The sequence below is a fragment of the Trichoderma evansii genome, assembly GCF_050947405.1.
Source record: "Trichoderma evansii strain SZMC 28006 chromosome Unknown GGI43scaffold_8, whole genome shotgun sequence".
Lineage (NCBI taxonomy): Eukaryota > Fungi > Ascomycota > Sordariomycetes > Hypocreales > Hypocreaceae > Trichoderma > Trichoderma evansii.
Window position 1 is genome coordinate 211,163 of NW_028145198.1, and position 22,272 is coordinate 233,434.

General features: G+C 47.0%; 6 protein-coding genes across 6 annotated transcripts; 4 read left to right on the forward strand and 2 right to left on the reverse strand.

The window, feature by feature from the left end:
• Positions 1-341: 341 nt before the first annotated feature.
• GGI43DRAFT_422392 (caspase domain-containing protein) lies at positions 342-2,377 on the forward strand (the record flags this gene model as incomplete). The annotated part of the gene is made up of 5 exons (XM_083208105.1): positions 342-348; positions 706-755; positions 846-1,470; positions 1,501-2,191; positions 2,272-2,377. 5 exons carry the CDS (start codon positions 342-344, stop codon positions 2,375-2,377), a joined length of 1,479 nt encoding a protein of 492 aa, XP_083061152.1.
• A 611-nt stretch (positions 2,378-2,988) lies between these two features.
• GGI43DRAFT_403094 (S-adenosyl-L-methionine-dependent methyltransferase) lies at positions 2,989-4,294 on the forward strand. The gene is made up of 3 exons (XM_083205754.1): positions 2,989-3,529; positions 3,606-3,693; positions 3,757-4,294. The coding sequence occupies exons 1-3, from the start codon at positions 3,125-3,127 to the stop codon at positions 4,215-4,217; spliced, it is 954 nt and encodes a 317-aa protein (XP_083061153.1). The 5' UTR covers positions 2,989-3,124; the 3' UTR covers positions 4,218-4,294.
• A 153-nt stretch (positions 4,295-4,447) lies between these two features.
• Positions 4,448-5,714, forward strand: GGI43DRAFT_357455 (uncharacterized protein). The gene is made up of 2 exons (XM_083202337.1): positions 4,448-4,799; positions 4,876-5,714. The coding sequence occupies exons 1-2, from the start codon at positions 4,678-4,680 to the stop codon at positions 5,612-5,614; spliced, it is 861 nt and encodes a 286-aa protein (XP_083061154.1). The 5' UTR covers positions 4,448-4,677; the 3' UTR covers positions 5,615-5,714.
• Positions 5,620-6,765, reverse strand: GGI43DRAFT_357448 (transmembrane protein 6/97). The gene is made up of 3 exons (XM_083202336.1): positions 6,473-6,765; positions 6,029-6,415; positions 5,620-5,963 (listed from the first exon to the last, which is right to left on the reverse strand). The coding sequence occupies exons 1-3, from the start codon at positions 6,543-6,545 to the stop codon at positions 5,884-5,886; spliced, it is 540 nt and encodes a 179-aa protein (XP_083061155.1). The 5' UTR covers positions 6,546-6,765; the 3' UTR covers positions 5,620-5,883.
• Positions 6,766-10,488: 3,723 nt separating this feature from the next.
• On the reverse strand, positions 10,489-11,995 carry GGI43DRAFT_383087 (ClpP/crotonase-like domain-containing protein; the record flags this gene model as incomplete). Its single annotated transcript, XM_083203332.1, has 5 exons — positions 10,489-10,595; positions 10,689-10,866; positions 11,102-11,221; positions 11,505-11,635; positions 11,788-11,995. 5 exons carry the CDS (start codon positions 11,993-11,995, stop codon positions 10,489-10,491), a joined length of 744 nt encoding a protein of 247 aa, XP_083061156.1.
• A 3,600-nt stretch (positions 11,996-15,595) lies between these two features.
• Positions 15,596-19,760, forward strand: GGI43DRAFT_357530 (non-ribosomal peptide synthetase). The gene is made up of 7 exons (XM_083202338.1): positions 15,596-16,374; positions 16,473-16,607; positions 16,692-16,774; positions 16,861-16,964; positions 17,038-17,322; positions 17,440-17,533; positions 17,626-19,760. The coding sequence occupies exons 1-7, from the start codon at positions 15,828-15,830 to the stop codon at positions 19,405-19,407; spliced, it is 3,030 nt and encodes a 1,009-aa protein (XP_083061157.1). The 5' UTR covers positions 15,596-15,827; the 3' UTR covers positions 19,408-19,760.
• Positions 19,761-22,272: the final 2,512 nt, after the last annotated feature.

The window sequence follows — 22,272 nt, forward strand, 5'->3', positions numbered from 1 at the left end:
TGCCTGATGTGACAAAAGTATTAGGCTTGATGGACTAAGAGCGGGGTTTGCATTTGCGACCCATCCTTTGCGTGTAATTGCTGCCTTTTCAATGCCTTACAAAGGGCAAGACATTAAATTTATTGGCAGTGATTAGCAGAGAGCCTTATGAGGGGCTCGCTTAGAACAACAGCTCTGAATTGCGCGCATAATCGCGCAATTTCGATTTGAGCGAAGGGATGCTTAATATAGGTACTTACATACCTTACCCAAGTTGATATCAAAAAAAGGGAGACCAGTCAAAGGCTCCAATTATATATATGCAAGCATTGCCCAACAATATCTCTATGTTGGTTGCAGAAATGAGGGGTTTGCTTGAGCAATATAAATCACGAAAAGTATAAAGTATCACGGAATATCCATCGATAGACTTGGCACAGAAGACAAAACAAGAGCTCTACATACACAGATAGTATATAAAGCTACACTCATCTTGCTAGAATGCCTGATCGCTACGCCCTTTTGGTCGGCATCGACTTCTATCTTCCATATGAGCCAGATGAGAATGGAAGGCCAAAGAAGCCCAGGAAGCTCGATGATGGCAGAAATCTAGTTCTTGCAAATCTCCACGGATGTGTTAATGATGTCGAATCTTTAGAAGAATTTTTCAATAACTATTACGAATTTAAAAAATCACTACTCTCACCTCCTCGCCTTCAATTCAAGATCTAACCGTTCCCAATGAATCTCAAGACCGCTGGCCTACATACAATAACGTACAGGCTGCTTTTAATGCCATTTATGATCAAGCAACAGCATGAGACTTCTTTTTCTTTCATTACTCAGGATATGGCGCAAGACTACAGAATGTCAAAGGGACCCCTAGATATCGAGATGATCCTTCGTTACTCACTGTGGATTTTTGTCATGGACAGCCTGCAGTTCGAGGGTGGCAGCTCAACTTCTGGTTAAAAAAGCTCAATAGAAAGGGAATTCGGGTGGTTGTTTTTCTGGACAGCTGTCATTCAGGAGGTTCTTGGAGAGCTGTTGACGGTGTATTCTTCCGCACACCTAATGATTGCACCACAATACTTAACCTTGACAGTGACATCAAGGCCGCCGAAGATTTACCTGAAGATGAATCCACAGAGCAGGACTTTGATGCTGCTGAGCTGAAAGTATCGTGGCCCATTGATCCAAAACTATTCACGCTCATGGCAGCGTGCGGGAGACAGGAGAGAGCAGCAGAGAGAATGATCAACGGCGAGACCAGTGGTGCTTTTACACACGAGCTGTTGGAATGCCTAAGAAATGACAATATCAATATGACTACCTATAACATGATCCGAGATTGGCTCACAAATCGACTTCAAGGCCAGACACCTGAAGTTGAAGGCGGTAATGGATTGCTCTTTTTGGGAAATTCGGAGCCTTTGTCCTCAGCGCCTCTTATTATGCTCATCATGGGTGATAGGGTAATTATTCCAGTCGGTAAAGCCCACGGGGTAAATCCAGGAACAGAATTCATACTATCTTCTTTTTATTACGGCGAAAAGCTGGTGGTAGACAAGGTTGAAGAATTTGAATGCAGCGCAGTGATAAACGAAAATATATCTGAGCAACTTGAGAAGAGTAGCAATGTGGTTTTCCCTTCACGTTGGAGTTTGGGAGATAAGACGCTCAGCGTATATGTGGATGATGCCTTTGACAATAGCTTTCGAGAAACGTTGCAGAGGCGGCTTGAGAGTAGGATTGCAAGCCCTGTAAATGTGATCAAAGATGACAAAGGCTCCACAGACGTTCTGAGGTTAGAGAAGAAGGCAGATCAGGTTCAAATCTGGGATCACGGCCAGTTCGTTACGCAATTAAACCTCAGAGATTATGATATCGCCAAGCTTGCCGCGGAATCTGCGGTTATTTTTGTTCACTTGGCACGGTTTAGGAGCATTGTGGAAGTTCGAGCCAACAGTGCGTCTGAGTCAGCGCCATTTAAGATTCCTATTAACGCAATCGGCGGCCGGGCCAACAACAATGGACATTTTCCTCTTGATCAGAAGTTTAAATTTGAGATTAAGAACATTGGCGAAGAAGAATTATATTTTACAGTCCTTGACCTAAGCCCCGAGTTTAGTATCGAGCAATTACTCCCGGCGCCAGATCATCCACATATCCTTGGCCGGGGCGGGAGATTCAATTTTCACTTTTCCATGAAGTTGCCTGAGGGGCCGAATGGGCTCGAGATTCAATATCCCGCGCTTCTCGTCGGGATATTATCCGTACATTGGTTACTAGAGAGAGACCTTTATCCTGGAAGAGCTTGGAAATGCCAGAGGTTTGGAACGCTGGTAAGATACATGACAAGGCCATCACCAGGCAGAGGCTCAACCCTTTCGACTAATGAGGGTAATTGGTGGTTGCATGACGAAGCCATTTTAACAAGCTCAGATTAATTTTTTTACAACAACCAAAAAAATGGGAAAGGAAAAAAGAGGAAAAAAGCAGCAATTTATTTACTAAAAGATTTCCATTTTTCTATTCCAATTTACTTCATAAATACAAAATAAATTCTACAAGAGGCTATTAAAAAGATACTGTTAATAAATTACGTAGATTTAAATAAGAGGTTCAGTAATTTTGGAGCTTTCTAATATAATTGATATAAAATAATCAGATTTTAAAGAAGCTATTTAAAATAGTGCAGGAAGCTGTTGAAGTAACCCTACCAAATTCTATAACTAAGTCGCAGCTTGTGACGCTTATAGATTCTTCTTATCTATGCACTAATATATGGGTCAATTAATGTCGAGGATTGGTGCAAAGATCATACATGCCGTATAGACTACTCTATCCAAGCCATTATCATCTGCCGGCATTAATCTTCATTTACGTAGTTGTGCAAGCTATGTGTAGAAAGTTTGGAAACTTGCTCACTTACAAACATGCAACCATAAGTGGACTCGCAAACAATGCGGCAACTTTAGTAATACAGTTTTGGCGAGCTGAATGTAGCGCACGGTGACTTCTCGGATACTTGCGCCTCAATTCGACAACAGCAATATGCATGGCTCTTGAAATATAAAAATGATGGGGCAGGATCTCTCTTCACTTGGATTTTTTTTTATATCCAAGATAACACTTTTACTTGATGTTTAAACAAAGACTCTATTCAATTGTTAAAATGGCTGCCACAAACGACATTGAAACCATGGCCAAGTCCATGTCCGCGCACTTCAAAACGATGCCGCAGCAGACGCCCACTTTCGAAAAGGACTTTATCGAAGTCTCCCGAGGAGTAATGCGACTAATTGCCGAGCCGCTGGTAAATGACATTGGCCTCAAAGGCAAAATCACCGAGCCTGTAAGGCTTTTGGATAGTGCGTGTGGAGCTGGTGTAGTGACGCAGGAAGTGCAAGCTGCGCTGCCGGATGACATTCTTCAGTTGAGCTCGTTTACTTGTTCCGATAGCTCTGCGGCCATGGTGGATGTGGTGAAGAAGAGGATTGTTAATGAGAAGTGGGTGAATGCAGAGGCTCAAGTTCTTGATGCTATGGTAAATATATCTGCAATGTGTTGTTGTCATGCACGGCTTGGTCAAGTTTTTTGCTAATCATATATATGATCTATAGAATACTGGCCTTCCGGAGAGTTCATTCACTCATGTGGCTATTGCTCTGGGACTTCACATCATCCCAGACCCAGATGCCGCAGTACGAGGTAAGGTTTAAAGAAGCATCATAGTCATTCATCACGGCATTCACTTACAATAAATCCTCTTAGACTGCATGAGACTGCTCAAGCCTGGTGGCAGATTCGGCGCTTCCACATGGCCCAAAAGCAACGCCAACAGCTTCTGGATCCCAGACATGCGTGAAGCACTGCAGTCTCTTCCCTTCGACGCGCCGATGCCAGATCCAATGCCCATGCAAATGCACAAAAATGGCCACTGGGACGACGCAGCATGGATCGAAGGTCATCTGAAAGAGCTGGGGCTTTCCAACGTGTCCGTCAAGGAGAACTTGGGCACCTATAAAGTTGAGAATGCAGCAGAGTTTATTAAATCTTTTGGAATGATGCTGCCGTGGGTGATGAATACCTTTTGGAGCGAAGAGGTGAGAAAGGCACATACGGCGGAAGAAGTGAGGGAGATGATGAGGCAGTATCTCGACAAGAAGTACAACGGCGAGGGATGGAGCATTGAGTGGCTGGTTATTAGCATGTCTGGAACTGTGGAGAAATAAAAGACTAGCAATTAGAAGTCTTTATTAACTAGTTACTTGGCGATATGAGAAAAATAGAAACCAGCTGTTCGTCTTATTTCATAAAGCTTGAGTCAATGGCCATCGTATTAGTTGGTATGCAAGTACACTGTATCCCCCGCCCAGCCACAGGCACCTCCCACGCTTGTGGCGCAGTGCTGTCGAAATTAGCTCCCTTCCCCCCTGCGCGCATCTTTGGCATGCACATATGGGGCCAAATCTCGACAGCTCATGACACGCATCGAGATCCAGCGCCGAGCGAAAGAAAAGGGATCTGCTTGACCGTTCACCGCAGCGAAAACCAGCAGATGGATCGCAACATATCCTGAACCCGGTGGTAGCGACGCAGCAGAAGAAGAAGCGCCGAGCAGCGGAATTTCGAGCCCCGACTCCAGCCAATATCCATCTCCATCCATCTTAAGCTCCCACCACCATCATCGCCATGCTGTTTGCTGCCGTCGCAACGCTGGTTGGCGGCCTGGCGTCGTTTGCTGCCGCCAACGTGCCTCTGCCGTCGTATCATTACGGCGCACCGATCCATGTGGAATGCATGAACCGAAGCTCGTAAGTCGCAAGTGTTGGAAAAGGAAAAGCGATGGAGATTAAGCCAGTGCTGACTCGGGGATCCCCCCTCTACTAGTGATACGGGCGAACACATCGAATTAGCCAACCACCAGCTCCAATGGATTCCATTCCCAACATGCAACGAAACCGGCGAGCCTCTACAGTTCCACTACGGCGTCGAAGGCGAAGTCAATTGCACAATCCCTCTAATCACCGACCCCTTCTTCCACCTGCTCGAGTTCTACATCCACAACGATGCGCCGCTCTCGTGCCGCCTGCCAGCCCGCCCAGCACCTCACGTCGAAGTCATTGGCGAGAAGCTTCCCGAGCAGGAGTACATTCCTCTAATATTCGCCCTGGCTGGCACTTTACAACTCAGCCACATGCACATCAGCACACACATGAACGTGCTGCTGCACAGTATGCCGAAACACCACATGCACAATCACGACAGCGGCGTGCTCGACTCTGCCGTTTCGTACAGCACCAGTCCGCTGAGCCACATGACTGGATCCTTTACCAAGAAGCTCGTTATTGGCGATCCCTTGCCGTTTAGCTTCTCTGTGCGCTGGTTCCCGACGCCGATGCTGCCCAAGACGGAGGGGAGAGTAGAGTGGCAAGGTCTGGGCGGACACATATATGCGAGCACCGTGTTTTACAGTCTCGTCTCCTTTATCGCCGGTCTTTTGGTGGCCGGTATGTATACCCTGGGAGTGATTCTGCCACGCAGACTCAAGGGGAGATCTATGGGCGGAGCTACGCCGTTGGGATATGGTGTGGGTAATGGATGGGGATATTCTAAAAGAAAGGATTAGGTGGTGGCTTTTTAGGACGATATACGAATGCGAATGGGTGTATTTGCGTTATTCTTGTATGATGGACTCGTATCGGACGAGGGAGATTGGAGTTTGGGTGGCGGTCATGTATTAAAAGGAGCATCTATCTATGCTGAGCTCCTGGACGGTTGGTTCTTAATACATTGTATTATTCCTGTAGTATGACAATGGCAATTCTTTAATTCAAACTCTGACAAGAAAAGTAATCCAAACCGACATCTTTAGTTTTTATCTTATCAAGATCACGTTTACTGAGTTTTCGCCTTTGTACCAGACTCTTGAACACGGGGCAATAGTCGCAGATACATGTCCACAGCCAACAGCGCAGCTACACCCTATTAGCAACTTGAGAAACATCTAAGGAGAAAATATTCAGAAAATCTTGAAACTTACGGATAACAGCAAATGGCAGATACGTCCCATACAGCAGCGACGCCTTCTTATCCTCGCTCACCATATCGTTGCCCATATGAAACAATTCAAAACAACACGCCGCAGCCCCCATGAACGTAACCGATCCAAACGCCAGTCCGGCCAGCTCTGTAGGTCCCGACGTAGCTCTTTTAGAAGCCAGTTGGGAGACGAGATACGCCGCCAGCGGGAGTTGGACAAGGCCCTCGATGTAGAGGAAGATTTCGAACCACGGCTGGTGAGACTCGTGGGCGAAGAAGGGGTCGCCGGTGGAGGAGACATAGAATTTGCGGAGAGAGAGGAGGAAATGCAAGGGGGCGGAAGAAGATTCATAGAGAGATTTAGGATAGAATGCGACGAGATCGAGAGCTGAGAATTGGATTGTGAGCAATTGAGTGTGTATACCTGTAGATGAGAGATACTTACCAAGCATGCCAAAGAGCTGGGTACCAATGATGAAGAGGTACACCCAGTCACGCAAGGCTTTTTGCTGCGCCATTGTGAAAATAAATTAATGATAATACTTAACGCCTAAAGAAAGAAGAGTGCAATATATCGAGTGCTTGATGTTGTGAATTTTGCTTGATAGTGATGAGGCGAGAATGTTGTTGAGCCAGCGTTGAAAACGTGGAGCTTTTGGGGCAGCCCTGTTAGCGGATTGGCCAGCCATGGAAACGCCAAACGATGAGATGAACTTTTACGCAACGACTATATTGAGCTATAAAAATTCGATTTACAAGCATAATATGGCAAAGAAGAAATTTTAGAAGCGTCAAATACGTATAGGCTGAGTTAATTGTGGATTTTACGCGAACCAGAATGCTCGATGCTGACTTGAAAGCTGCACTTCTCCATGTAATTAATGTAATCCACTTATAGAAGCATGTTTGGTCAGCAATCACCGTAACAATGGCAACTGGCAAAAATATCAATTCGAGCATTGATATTAAGCATCTACCAAATTATTTGTTAAGAAAATTATAAACCCAATCATCAGACGTATTCAGCCCATCCGTCATACATTCCAGGACCCCCAAAAACTCATCTCAATTCCAGGGTAGGAAAACACCACCAAAATCGGAAATGTCCCAATACGGCGTCCTCATCTCCGGCGTACGACTTCACCATCGCCCAATAAAACACTCATTTAAGATCTCGCCACTTAAACGATCCCTCGTCCAACTCTAAAAAAGCATGATCCCTCCTACTACCCTTGGTATACGAAAAGAAAAAGAAGGAAAAAATATGACATGTCGGTTGGACGGCCCTAGGGTGTAGACCCCCTTCTCCCGAAATATGCAAAGTGACATACTACGTGCTAGTCCTATTCCCGTGCCGTGGCCCTGGGCCCCGATATCCGCAGAAAAAGTGATCTACAGGAAAAGAAGACAAGGGAGCAAAGCATCGTGCTGAGTAAAGGCACATCTTAGATTCCCCAGAAACATTTTAATGCATGTACATCCGTGCACGAGGCAGTGAAAAATCTCCTCAAAAGTTCACACCCCACAAAAACGCCCAAGCTTCCAACACAATGTGATAGATCAGCCGAGCTGCATTCTTAGGGAACCTTTTTGACGAAATAGCCTGAAATTCCTTGAAACTGCTTTGCTTGGTAAGAAAAACACTAGTATCGCCAAGAAAAAAGCAAAGAGATTAGGCAGAACCCTAAAAACTCTAGTCCAACGACGCTAAACGATCCCCTGTCTTGTCAAGGGATGAGCAGCAAGAAGAAGGTTAGAAGGAAATAATGACCGCTAGAGCTGAAGCGTTGCTGCGAGCACTGATACTACCATGTACTGTATGTCGTATCTCTATACCCAGGGGGTGAAGGGAACAAAGCCCGCATCGAGCGAATGCTCAAGGCGATGTGACACTATGCAAATCCTCTCCAAAGCGAACGAAACATCTTAGATGAGGAAAGGCGGGCTGTTCTTCCCTGAGAGCCCTAGTTTTAGCGTTGTTATGCCGTCCCGGATGTCGATCCGGTAGATTTAAGCCTTCTCTTCTCTTTTTTTTCCTATTTTCTTCTACAATTAGCCGGAAACTGAGGATATCGGAAGGTGTCAATCTGATGATGGGAGGATACAAGTCGAATCATCTCTGGGACATAAACAAAGAAGAAAATTTATTTGGACTAATAGGAATGTAATTAGCAGCATATATCCATCCTCTTACTCTCACCTGAACATGTAACGTGTATTACGTACCTGGATTGATGTATACTTATGTGTGCATTAGTACGTAGCTGAAGAATGCGGCTCGCCTCCCCGGAACCGCCCGTCATCCATGGTGCTGTCTCAATCAGAAAGAAAGTCAAAAAAGAAAGCTCCGACTGTTACTGATCCTGCAGAAACCTCGTACGACTTTTCTTTGCTTTTCTTTTTTCTTTTTTCTTTTTCTCCCGTTGCGATGTTCTCTCACCTGAGCTAAGAAGGGAGGGAGGGGATAAAAAGGAGAAAGCAAGAAAAATCTCGCTTGTGCTGTTAGTTGGCCGAACCACAGGCAGACTATACAAGCTTCACCAGGTAAAAAAGCTTTTAGTACTAATTTCCCGTTTATTCTTCGTTTCTTTTTTTTTTTTTTTCTTTTCATGCTTGCTTTTATGGGTGATTGCCGCCTTAGAAATGAAAAAAAGTTGCATTGTCATCGCCTGCATTAAGAACTTGCGTGCGACTAAGGTACTGCCGCTTTCATAAGTGATATCCCCATACCAGGTGGGTGGAATCGTCTTGGCCGCGTGGTCCAAGTGGACACAGGTCATGGTAGGCTAAGTACGTAGATACAAAAAGGAAAATGCTCCCAAGTTCCTGGAAGTGGTTGTGTTACAAAGTACTACTCTGAGATTTACTCCAGCGCGCTGTCCTCCGGGTGGGTGGTAACACTGGCCCCCAATATACGCATGGTTAATTTTGAGTGTCTCAAAAGAAGAGTGGTGTGGGAATGTGACATGTCTGGGGCGCATATGCTTCGCCGATCTGTCTCGGGGATAAAACATCCATAGTGCGTGAATGAACTTGGAGGGAGAAGAAAGGAAAGAAAGTTCTGGCGACCAGAATCTGCTGAACCGGAGTGGACCGTAATGGCAAGGGTAGAGAAGGGAGAGAGAGACGCAAAAGACACGAGAGAGGGGTGACATCTGCGCTGAGCTCATGGTCCGAAGGTGGTGTCTGAGCCAAGTGAGTTTCAGATGGAACGGTGGTGGAATGCAGCCAAATGTGCCTGTGTCTCACTCCAGGAGGCTCTTTACGGGAAATTCTTTGCTTATGTCTGTCTCTTCATCCTAGATCAGATGTGAGCTGTAGCGAAAAGTTTAATAAATTAGTAAATATAGAATCAACCATTAGTATGTTCGACCTGGATCGATACAGATGCGGCGATCTTATGCATCTACTTTAAAATGACTGAGACACAATGGGGTGTCGCACCGTCATGTGATCTGTATAGTTTGACGATCCCGCCTAATATAATGAGTCGATTTAATGAGAGTTATACTGGCTCGGGTCCATGCTGGGCCCGAGAGTTGAGATGGATGGATGGTGGCACAACCTCAATCAAGCCAATCTGCGCACCAAGGGGTCAGCCCCTCAGCTTGGTCTCCTCTCGTTCTTGCTCCTACCTCATGTCTGATTTGCTGCTGCTGGCTCAAATAGCCAGGGTACTAAAGCCAGCGCTATAGCCAGCTATTACACCTACACGGCTGTAATGGTTAGTGCTCGCGCGTCTTCTAGTTTCATCCGTTTTCATCCGTTTTGTTACCGAGGACATGGTTTGGAGTATCATCGCAGGCATACGTGAAGTCGTAGTTTTATAGTAGGGATTGACCTGGATATGACCATATTCGAAAAGCAGGACTGAAACATGTTAGCACTCATATACAAAAAGCTCGATTGTTATTTGCTGGTTTACGAGAAGTCTTACTTTCTACGGGGTATTTGATACATAATACTGAAAACCGAAAATCGAAAACGTCCGTCATAGCATTGCCTTGCTGCTTCAAAATGTCTTGGTGCTCGGAGTATTTTTTCCTATATGGAGCTCTACCACGTGTAGTTTTATACAGTCGCGTAATAGTAACGTTAAATAAACCGAAAGAGAAAAGATTTATACATTCACATTAAGAGAGCATTGAGATCAACAGCTACCAAAAAAGGCAGGTATTATGAGTGGTAGAGACCAGGTGATGATATCATGTTAATTCAAGTGGATATGCGACTCTGGATTCTTCATTGCTGTGGTGCCAAAGGATCATCCCTGAGAGATAGCAACCCATAAGCCGTGAATAGACTCGTTCTCGCACATAATTAATTTTGAAATGACGGAATGAAAAGGCTCAATTTGCTATACACCCGGCGTGCACGCCATGGATCATGGATTCCTTCTCCGGTTTGGCCGATTTGGCACAAAGACCTCATTTACTGAATGAGGCAAAATGCACGATTCCTTTAGTTCTTCCTGAGGAATCCGTTGACACCCTTAATCTTCTCTTCGGTGCCCATAGTGATGTAGTAGAGGGTCCTCTCGTATTCGTCATCACGCCCAAGGCTATCGGCTATTGATGGCAAGAAAAAGACAAAGTTGCGTCAGTGATTATGATGATGGTGATGGTGACAAAAGTTCAATGGAAGGATGAAGTTGTTCTTACCACGGCAGATGGCTTCTTTGGCAAGCTGCATGGCTTCGGTCGCATTGGCGGCTAGATCGGCGGCCACTTTGACAGTATTTTCAAGCACTGCACCGTCTTCGAAGAGTTCACAAACGAGCCCATGTGAAAATCCTTCCTCGGCAGTAATAGGTTTGCCCAAGATAATTGTACGCATTGCCTGAACAGATGTAAGCACCGCATACAAAAGTATTTCAGATATTTCTGTCCAATGAGGCCTGGGCTAGTAACAATGATTCCTGCACCCACACCTGTCTTCAGCAGGGAGCAAAAGTACCGCGAGTGCTGCAATGGAACAACAGCCACACCAGAGTGAAAAATGGAACCAAAAGAAACACAAATACTAGATAAGAAGAAAATTTCGGAAATTTTAAGAGCTGTTCTCGAAGGCATACCTTGAATTTGCCAAGCGCGGCTGTGAGGCGCTGAGTGCCTCCGGCGCCAGGAATCAGGCCTCGCTTGACCTCTGGCAGCGCGAAATAGGTTCGAGTTTGAGACGCAAATATCATATCGCACTGTGGTCGCAAATTTGTCAGCGCAAGCCATTCATAGACTCCAGAAATTGATAGGCCTATGCATATCTGTATGTTTATCGGGCGATACGGAAAGGTGAAGGAATACCGGCCGAAAGGCCCAAATAGGAAGGACGAGAGAACTTTCAAAGATGCAGATTTCACGTGAAAATTAAGAGCACTCACCATAAGGGCAACCTCGAATCCACCCCCAAGCTGTCTCCGCCAAAAAGGCAGCCCCACGTCAATATATCAAGAATAAAAAGTGTCAGGGTGTCATGCGTACTGCAGGTCCTTCGACAGCTGCCAGAAGAGGCTTCCGAACTGCCGCCATGCCATTGCAAAGGTTCTCGAGATATCGACATGATCTAGCACCAGCCGCATCGAGCGCTGCGATATCCTGTAGATCGGCTCCAGCTATTATGCAGAGCCAGGGCCCCGGTCACGATCAGTTGGGGGTTCACCTCCAGCAGGCCTTGGAAGCACGTGAAAAAGGAATAAGTGGGTGGAAAGAAAAAGACGACTACTATAAACCTCGAAGTTTCGTGTAAGTAAGCGTCCAAACTCACCTGAAAAGAAGCCTCCGGAGCCAGTAAGCACAATGACTTTGATTGCCGCATCTTTAGAGGCCGCAGACAGCTCAGCGAGAAATTCAGTCAAGAGCTCAGTAGATAGGGCATTCCGCTTCTGAGGGCGATTGAAAGTAATGACCTTGACGCCCTCAACGGGAGAGGAAGTCTGTACGAGCTTTCCAAGGGAAGATCCAGATGCGGACATGGTGACAGGATCGCCGATCAATCCGCTATAGCCAAGAACCTTGTAAAATGACACGTATGTGGGATATGATTTAGCTGGCGAAGCTGTTGGCGGGAAAAAGGCGATTTAGGAGGAATATGATAGGGAATTGGGGTACGGCTATTGGGCTGCAGAAGAGAGGCTGGCGGGGACGTCCTATATAGGGCCGTGCGAAACGAATGGCACGGTAGCATTCCGAGTATATCACGCGCTGAACTCCACTGATAGGCCAGCAGCTCTAGCTTGAGCTTTGGAGCTCTGGAGCTCCAGTCTATATCGAGCTCGGCCTGCTTTTTTCCGGTGGGATAACGAACGAGACAACATACAACGCCTTGCCAATCGGGAGCTGTCCAAGAATGACAGGTCGAACTGACGGTGGGGAGTTGGACAGTTGAGGCGTCCAGTGACGACATAGACAATCTGCAGGCTACGATATCGTGATCGATTGCACTATGTAAGCGCAATCCCCAGCCGCGCTGGCGTGAACCGGCGAGCCTATGTCGTACTCTGATCATCCTCCTGCAACGCCCATAACATGTCACATTGCGAGGCAGCCTCGTAGCATCAGTCAAAGGGCGACCAAGCACGCAATAACCTGGCGATTAATTTCCTCTGTGTTATCATCATGCTCAAGCTCCCCCTGTAGGCACGGACGAGGTGTCAAATGCACCCCAAACGGAGGGCACGGTCTAGGATCAGCGTAGCGGACACATTTTGTGCGTGCGAGTGTGCGAGAGCGTGTGTTGCGAATTGAATGCCGAATTTAGCAGCAGCAGAAGCAGAAGCGATGCTGGAGCAAAAGGTCCAAGTTTGCTTTGGGCGATGGTACTATTTTCCAGGACGGATTATGACGGTACATGAAAATAGGGCCTTGGTGCCTCGCGTTACGCTCCGCATCCTTGGTCCAGGCGCTCCTACCAGTAGGAAATTAAAATCAGTCAGAGACAAGTGGCAGGTGCAAGTGCAAAAGAAGGTTTGCAGGTAAAACAGGGCGATTGCGAGGCAAGAATGGCTTCAGGCACAGGTACAGTGGGGAGACAAAAGTGTCGATGCACCCCACAGTGCACCACATAATCCCTAGTAAAATTTTTCTATACTGACACTGCTTTATATTACACTTATTATTTGATATAATTAAATAAAAAAATAATTATGTATTATTTAATAGTATTATATTTAAATTATAAACTCTTTTTTTATATTTTATTAATAGTTGTTGTGTAATTACGCTTTTAAATACTATAAATTTTAATATACTAAGAAATACAGTATTATATACACTGTATTTCCACTATAACTCTACTATAACTTATATATAACAGGAAATTATTATATTTCAAATAGAAATATTTTTATAATAACAAAAGAAAGTATTTTAAAAACTTTATTATATTATCAATTAAGTATTATATTATTATATATTAAGTTTTAATAAATATATCTTTTTTTATTATTATTTTATTTACAGTTAAACACTATATGTTTTGCGGGTAACTGTGCAGTGCATCGACACTTTTGTCTCCCCACTGTGGCTTGCGCAAAACAGGCAGTCGCGGACTAGGCCGTTACTCCCACCGCCAATTATTGCCGGCTTGGGCCGTGCTTTCCCCATCGGAGTAATACTGAGCCTATATTGATCGGATAACATAATAATAGACGATAGATTAATGGGGTAATATCTTAATATATTCTATATTAAGAGTAAACAACAGGATTAAACGGCAAGACTAGCAAAAAGTTCCTTCCTGCTCACCCTTCCTTTTCCAATCCAGAAGCTCTAACGCAAATCATCTCAAATCATGCACCGTATCGCTCACTGCTTTCGCCATCGCCATCACCAGCGGCATCGTCCTCGCTGTGGCCGCCTCGTGCACCACCTACCACTTTCATCCGCATCGGCCGCCATGGGTTACCGGGGTAGTGGATCTGCCATCCCATCAGCGCCGGCTCTGCACAATTCTGCACGACCGAAGTACTTCTCCTCACAGTCCGCCTCGCACACGCTGTGGCTGGGGGCGTCTGTGTACGAATGTGGGGTGGTACCTTTTTCCGTGGCGCTCTCGCTCTGCTCTGCTTGCATGGAGTCTTTCTATGGAGCACCCTTCACCTTTCCGACCCCTTCCCAATGGCATGGGACGGCATGGCACGGGGATAGCAGATAGGACGGCGTCTCGGTTGCCACAGTCTCATGTACTGGGTGCCCACAAGGGCTGGCTCGACGCGCCTAACAGGCTAATAGGTGTCTTGTCGACAGCGGCTGCGTGGCAGCAGATCTGCATCGCTCACTGCCGCTGCGCTATACGAGCGCCAGCGTTCCACCCGCCGACGACATCTCTCTCGACTGCTGCTTGTATTACCCAAGCGCCGAAACACAGCGCGCTCACCTATCGACGGACAAATCGTTTCAGCCAAGCCTGGGCCTCAGCCATCTTGACGTCTCCCAATTAGGCCGTGCAGAGTACTGCTCGGTTCCCCTTTGGTCCGCTGTAACCAGCCGCGGCATTCCTTCGTTTCCGGCTGTCTCTCCTTCGCTCTCTTTCAGCCCGCCTTTCTCTCCTAGCCCGCGTCCCTCTCCTCCCGCAATCACTTTCTCTGCATCTAATTTGCTGGCCCGTCTCCAACTCTTTCTACCCGAGCCTCAGTCCTTCTCCACAGCTGGCATGGCCAAGATCTAGTGGCATTGTGAACGGGTATCAGCTTGAACTGGTTCACATCCTTCTACTCATCCCTCTACTCATCCCTCTATCCCTCACCATGTCATCTCTCCCCCCCTTTCAACATATAAACCAACCTTGCACCGCTGCGGCTTACTATTCTGCATGCACTTTCCTTTTCCGGGAATGTGACGGAAAAGCTGCTGGCCCTGAAGTGCCTCCTTTATAAATAAAGTAGCGGATAATACATCTTTATCACATTTCTACACCTCGTGATGAAGACGAAACGGGGAAATAAGCAATATGAGCGGGAGTAGCCCTAGCAGCAGCTCTGCGGTCAGTAACAGAAGCAGTCGCATACTGTTCCAGTAGGCATCGTCTTCCAATTGCATTAGTTGCGGCCAAGGCAGGCTAATACTAGTCATGGCCATCTGTATAATCGCCATTCGCGCTTATACAATCATATATTCTTACAATAGGCACACCCTGGCATCCCACACCACATCACCTGCGTCTTTGATCTCCTCTGAGCCCTGTACGTCCCTCCTCTGCCTCCACTTCTTCCGTATCTCTCGATGTTGCAGTTTCTGCCCTTGACCCTGGATGGTCTCAGCCTCCACGCGTGTGAGCGCCGGTGTCTTTGTATTGGACATCAGCGCCTCGATGGGTCTTTTACCGAGACCACTCACACACATTCAAATTCGCCCAAGAACGGCAAAGACCGTGTAATTAAGTCGCTCGTCCATGCATTCAATACTTCTCATTCGTTATAGTCCATATTGTATTCAGGGTTATGATGGATGGCTCGTTATCCACCACGGACCAGGCCCTTCCCATACAGGGCCCTGCGAGACCTTCGCCGTTGGAAGAGGGGAACAAGGGAACAAAGACTGATCTTCCTCTCACTTATATAAATGGTGGTGCGCTCGGCCTCTTCCTCGGGTTGGACAAGCAGATATTCTCAACAGCACGCTCCAAGTGCAGTGCTGTGCTCTTTTCTAACTTTCCTTTTACATCATTGCTCCTCACTACTTGCCATCCACTCCTTCATCACTTGATGAAATCCCTTCTGCACCTATCGGTACGGACTACATATACAAAAACATCCACACACCAGCACACATCCACATAGATCTATCCTCTTCTGTTCAGCTGGAGTCATGGAGACTTCAAGTCTTCGCGTAGACCATGCTGCCATGCAGTATGGCCCCAAGATCGCATGCCCCTTTTCAACAGTCACCTCATCCTTCTACCACTACGTTACATCCTTCCCTGAAAATATTGCCCTCCATGATCTGTCTGGTACAACCACTCAGCAGACAACATACCGCCAACTCGCCATTCGGGCTCAAGCCCTCGCCACAAAGCTCCGCAGCCTTGGTGTTCGTCCCCACCAGAGGATTCCTCTCGTTGTTAAGAGGAGCTCCGATATGGTGGTAGGCATCTGGGCTATTCTCTCTTGTGGTGCCCAATATGTTCCTCTTGATGGAGGAGTTGTTCCTGACTCGACCATCCGGCACGTTTTTGAACAATCTGGTGGCAACATTATCTGCTGTTTAACGTCAACCGTTCACCGGATTCGAGATCTCTGCCCTAGCGCCACTCCAGTCATCATTGAGCAGCAAGAGCTCGACAGTATGTCGCATGATGAGAAATGGGTGGATCTAGCTACTTCAGATAGCGGATGTTACATCATATACACATCTGGTATGGAACTTCTCACGGGCCTCGCTAGAGTGCAGCTCTGTACTCCCTTTTTCTCCCTCTCACTAGCAGCAGCTGAAAACTAACATTTACAAAATTAGGTACAACTGGCAAGCCCAAAGGAGTTGATGTGACACATAAAAATGTTGCCAATCTTGTTTGTATGTCTCCCGGTAACTTGGGTATTCGACCAGGTAATCGGGTAGGACAAGTCCTCAACATCAGCTTTGACATGGGTATGTTGCTCCCTGAGATCGTTTTCGTCTCTCTTCTGATTGCCGCTGTGGATCGAAATTCATGTTGCTAATATTTGAGTGCAGCTGCCTGGGAGATCTTTGCATGCCTATGCAATGGAGGTACCCTTGTCATCCGGGGCTCCAAATGGGAGCCCGCTATTGAGCTGGTGAGTACCAAAGGGAGACTGAATCGCACTAAGTCGATGAAAATTTACAAGAAAAGTGGACTAACATTGGGCAAACCTCAACTTAGATCGATACCTTGATTTGCACACCAACCATCCTGTCTAAATACCCCCCCACCAAGTATCCTAACATCAAAGTCGCCGCGACAGCTGGCGAGCCCACGTCACAAGAGTAAGTCGGCCCTCAAACAGTCATTTCTTAGCACCGTCTCTTTTGGAATTTTTGTTCTAACGCTCTATATTAGCCTTGCGGATCTGTGGGCCAAACATGCAACTTACTGGAACTGCTGCGGCCCTACGGAGACGACCATTGTCAATACTATGCAGAAGCACATTGCTGGGGATGGCTTGTCCATCGGTCGGCCTACTCCCAATAACAACGTCTACATCCTCGATTACAATGGAAATCCTGTGCCGGTAGGTGAGCCTGGTACCATGTGGGCCGGCGGATATGGCGTGTCTCGCGGCTACGTTGGCCTCGAGGCCAAGACAAAGGAGTCTTACATTCCAGATCCATTTACCAATGACGGGTGAGTTTTCTTAAGGGAGTGCTCCTCGAGCTTCCTTTCTGTCCAGGATCTGTTCGCTCAGACCTCCAAGAAGCGCAGCAAAATGACTGACTCACTTATTTTGTCTCACAATAATAGATCCAAAATGTATTGTACCGGGGACTTGGGCCAGTGGCGGCCTGATGGCTCCATCGAAATCTTGGGTCGCGCTGACGACCAGGTCAAAGTCAAAGTGAGTCTTCATTATTACGCATATCTTCATTCTGAGGCTTGTTGCCATGGCACTATATCGAGGAACGGAATCTAATTTACCAATGTAACTAGGGCTTCCGTGTTGAGCTGGATGGCGTTTCTTCCTCCATGGCCTCTGCGCCAGGCGTCACCCGTGCATGTGCCCTCCTTATCGATGGAGAGATTCACGGTTTTGTGGTCCCCTCCAACCAGGATACCGGAGCCATTCTAGAGCATACTCGCAGACTTCAGCCATACTATGCCGTGCCGTCTGATATTCACTTGCTAGATGAATTTCCTACAACCGCCAATGGCAAGATTGACAAGAAATCCCTTCGCATGATAGCCACTGGACCAGCTTCCCCTACTATTTCGGAATCATCAACTGTTTTCAGCACAACAATCCAATCAGCAACTCTATCAAAGGCACTCAGCGGCAAATCGAGTCCCGTGGTTGGCTTTCGATCTGCGTCTTCGTCCTCGTCTCTTACTGTAGCTTCTACTGAAGGAAAAGAAGATACGATTAAAGAAGAGATTGACCTCTCCCGCGAGGTTCCCGAAAAGAAGTGGCCCAAGCCCTGGAGAGGCCTCAGAAAGCGTATTCTCATTGCCTATCGAGTTCTCTTCAGCTTTGTCAGCTTCATCAATATCGGAGTGCTCATTGCCGTTCTAGTTCTCCGCCCTAGAGTGGAATGGCTCGCAACCATCACTGCTGCTAACCTTGTGACCGGTGTACTTATCCGCCAAGATGTCGTCATCAATATTCTCTACACTACGTTCTGTTCTGTTCCCAAATCGTTTCCGCTTTGGATTCGCCAGCGCTGCGCAAAGATCTACCACCTCGGCGGAGTCCACTCTGGTGCCGGTATCTGCGCCACTGCATGGCTCCTCGCATCTACCATTCAAGCCACTGTTGCTCGCTTTCAGCTAGACGGACCGCCATCTAGAGCCTCTCTAGCTAACCTAGTCGTCTCTTGGCTGCTTTGTGCTCTCTGCTGTTTTATTGTAGCTGCTGCCTGGCCTCCTTTCAGAAAGGCTAATCACGACATCTTTGAGAAGATGCACCGCTTTCTTGGATGGTCCGCACTTGCACTTTTCTGGGCAAAGACTGTTGTCTCCGTTTATGACTCTACACCAGCTGGCGAAGATTTCGGTCTTGCCTTGGCCAAAACTCCAGCCCTTTGGATGCTCAGTGTGGCCACTTTTAGCGTTGCCTTCTCTTGGTTCTTCCTCCGCAAAGTCAAGGTCAACGCTGAGCCGCTGTCGGAGCATGCTGTGCGCTTGCACTTTGACTATACAGTTCCTGTGAATGGTAGCTTTACGCGAATCTCTCACCGTCCGCTCTTCGAGTGGCACTCTTTTGCGACGATCCCAGCCCCGCAGCCAGACCTCGAAGCGGGCATTCCGGCAGGTTATTCTCTTGTGGTATCAAACGCTGGCGACTGGACCAAGTCGTGTATTCGGAATCCTCCCACTAGCATCTGGGTTCGTGGCCTCCCGGCATGCGGAGTCATGCGCATTGCCACGCTGTTTAACCGCGTTGTCGTGATTGCCACGGGATCTGGTATTGGCCCCATGCTAGGTCATATCGGGCAGCCAAGCTGTCCCACTCAGCTCATTTGGTCAACCCCATCTCCCGAAGAAACATTTGGTAAAAGGGTCATCGACACCATCAAAGGGTCCATCCCTGGCGCTGTCATCCACGACACCCGAACCCAGGGCCGCCCCGACCTTGTTCGCATGGGTTATAACATGGTCAAAGAGTTTAACGCCGAAGCCGTTATCATCATTGCCAATGAGAAAATCACTAAAAAGGTGGTCTATGGTCTAGAGACTCGAGGCGTTCCCGCTTTTGGCGCCATTTGGGACAGTTGAGTGAACAGAGCTGGTCCAATGCATGTCTCAGTCAGTAGTTTGGAGGAGCATGGTGGGATATCCCCCGCTATTGGTATTTTTATTCCTACATTCTCTGCACAATATTTTGCTTGCGTTTTATACTATTTGCTTTTGGTGTTTTGGGGGAGTGGTAAAGCAATGTTTTTTTTTTTCTTCTTCTTTCCTTGTCTATATTGGAGTGCGCAATCGTTTATATGTCGTGGAGGTCTTTGTCCATCGTTTTCAGGCTGGATTTTACTGATTATGTGATTTATGTTACACAAAAATTTGTTATGGTATCTTTAAAACTATCGCTCCAATTGAAGGTTACAATATATTCAGCTCATTTATGACGTGGTGTGTTGCACATTTGGCGTGACGTTGGGGCTGCCTGCCGTATCAAGATGCAAGATCGCGTATAAGGCGATACTCCAGTCACCCAGTATTATAGACTTAACATCGACACTGTGCTGCAAAGTCTCTTTTCCCGAGGGTCGCCCCGCAAACAAAGGCGCGGTCCCGCCCCATCTATCGGGAAGAGGGGAAATAAAATCTGTAGCTGATAGTGCCCCACAAGTGGTTCCGGACCCGAATTCTTTGAAGGAGGCTGATAGGTTCTGGGGTGTCTGATCGTCGATGTGCGTTTTTTTATCGGATGGTGGAGAACCTCTAGGATGCTGAGCTAGAGCAATGTCAGAGTTGCGGTCTGAATAACAGAATTTGCTAGGTCCGCTATGGACAAGTGAGAGGCAGAATAGCTGTTTCCCCTCTCTTGCGAGCAGGGGGATACCATGTCATGCTAAAGCTGCATGTCTCTGCTCTGTTTGCTCTTTTCAGCTGTGATGAGGCTATCGTTCCCGATAAAATGCTGGATTCGGCACTTGGGTGGCGACACATGTACGAGCTATCGGATGTTGGGCAACGTGGATTGAGGAGGGGACCCGAATGGCGGCGGCTATTAGCTCTTTGGTAGACGGGTTATGGGTGGGGAGAGCCCTAGATGATGGGACTTGGGTAGAGTGCATGCGTTTTTGACTTTACTATTGCAATTGCTCTTTGTGGTATTGCCGCAAAGGGTTCCGAGCTGTTTGTTAAACTGCCTTGAAGCACTTCTCATGTTCGGAAGTCTAGCTACAAGTGATTCTAACCCTACATACTTATTTCAAGATACACTACACATGTATCAAGTACCACGTTGTATTTCACCTACAATAAAACAAGCAAGGGTATAGATTACAACACCATCATCTCAATTACTAGTGTCGAGATAAAAATATGACTGATCGGAAAAAGAGAAGAGGAGAAGCAGGAACAACCAGGTAGCACTCAGTTGGCCCTAAAGATTGCAATGTCTTACCCGTGACGTTATTCATTTTTCTTAGCTTTACGGGCGCTTAACTTTAGTTTAAAGAGAGAATCCTTGTTGACTTCAATTCGTTAATAACACACTCTCATGGGCCAGGACTAAGCCTCCCGGAAACTCCATTGCTTACAGCAAAACCCACTTGGAATCTCAGCCGTGGCGATCATATTAGAGAGGGGAAACAGGGCTTTGCGATGTGATTAGTTCCCATGAATTGGATAAAATGGCGCAGGAATGTCTAAAAATGTGAGCTTGTTGCTCGTCCCACGCCTGTCATTTGACAACAATGGCATCTCAGCTAGCCCACCGCTTGTGGGGGTCCACGCTTACAAGGATGAAAGGATGTGGCTAGGCAATTTAAGCGTTGTAGATCCTTGGGGCGATGTTGGGAGATCTCGCGAAAATTGAGCTACACCCCCTATTAGCTTTTTTATTTTTCAGCTTAAATCCGGTGATATTTTTGGCATCCATTGTTAAGCTGGGTTTGTTGTGTCGGATCACCAGGCGTATTGAGAGACAAATCTGAATCAATATTGAGTAGAGGGCATCTCTAGCTAGGTTTTTGCCTTGTCGATCATTCAATTGACAGCTGAAATTCTCCTCCCCAATGTCACGCCGCGTGGTATTGTATGTGCTAGCAGTGGTGGACAAGGGATGCCTGCAAGATGCTAGGGAAGAATTGGACACTCACCTGACGGCCACGATCCCTGGCAAGGCTTGGATCTTGTCATTTTGTCGGCAAAGCAAAAAAGATGGCCTATTTCAACTTTCATCTACTAGTAGCTATAACTAAAAAGCCTACTGCACAAGGGAAGCGAATAAGGACAGTGGCAGAGCACGTTTTCTCTGCGCCTTAGCGCCCACATGTGTTAAGCCTAGGATGTGCCACCATCCAGGTAGCAGTGGATTATTTCCACTATGTACAGATACCGGCAGCATTGGAGGAATTTTGGGGGCCAATATCGGCCACAAGGAAATTTTGAGCGAGTCAAGCAGTGGTGTATAGTGGTAAGTTTTTAGAGAGGTTGCAGATGATACAGACACACCTACATGTGCTCAGGTTCCATTGTTTCACTGCCCGTTCGTACCAAACATGGGGACTATGCCTCATCGTGATGAAGGCGATAAGCAGAGTAGCATGGCATAAGCCGACACCCAGATTAGAAACGAACGATAGCCCAAGCGGGAAAGCAGACTGGCGCTAAGCGATGAGGCTGAGACAAAGATGGTCATAGTATGCCAGCTTGTCAAGGTTGTTGAGCTAGAGCAGCTATACAAGGTCGCATTTTTGCATCATCACAAGACTTGTCTCGTTTTGCGTTGAGAATCGTGAGGTGGCAGTTGAGTGGTGTTGTAGAAAGATAAGCGCAGCTGAATTGGTGTGCACTTCGATGTTACTCCAAAAAGTCGCCGTGAACTGAGACTGTCTTGGAAGACAATCCATCACGATCCACTGAGACATGAGGCTCAAGTGCGTGACATGAAGCAGCTGATGGTGGTGG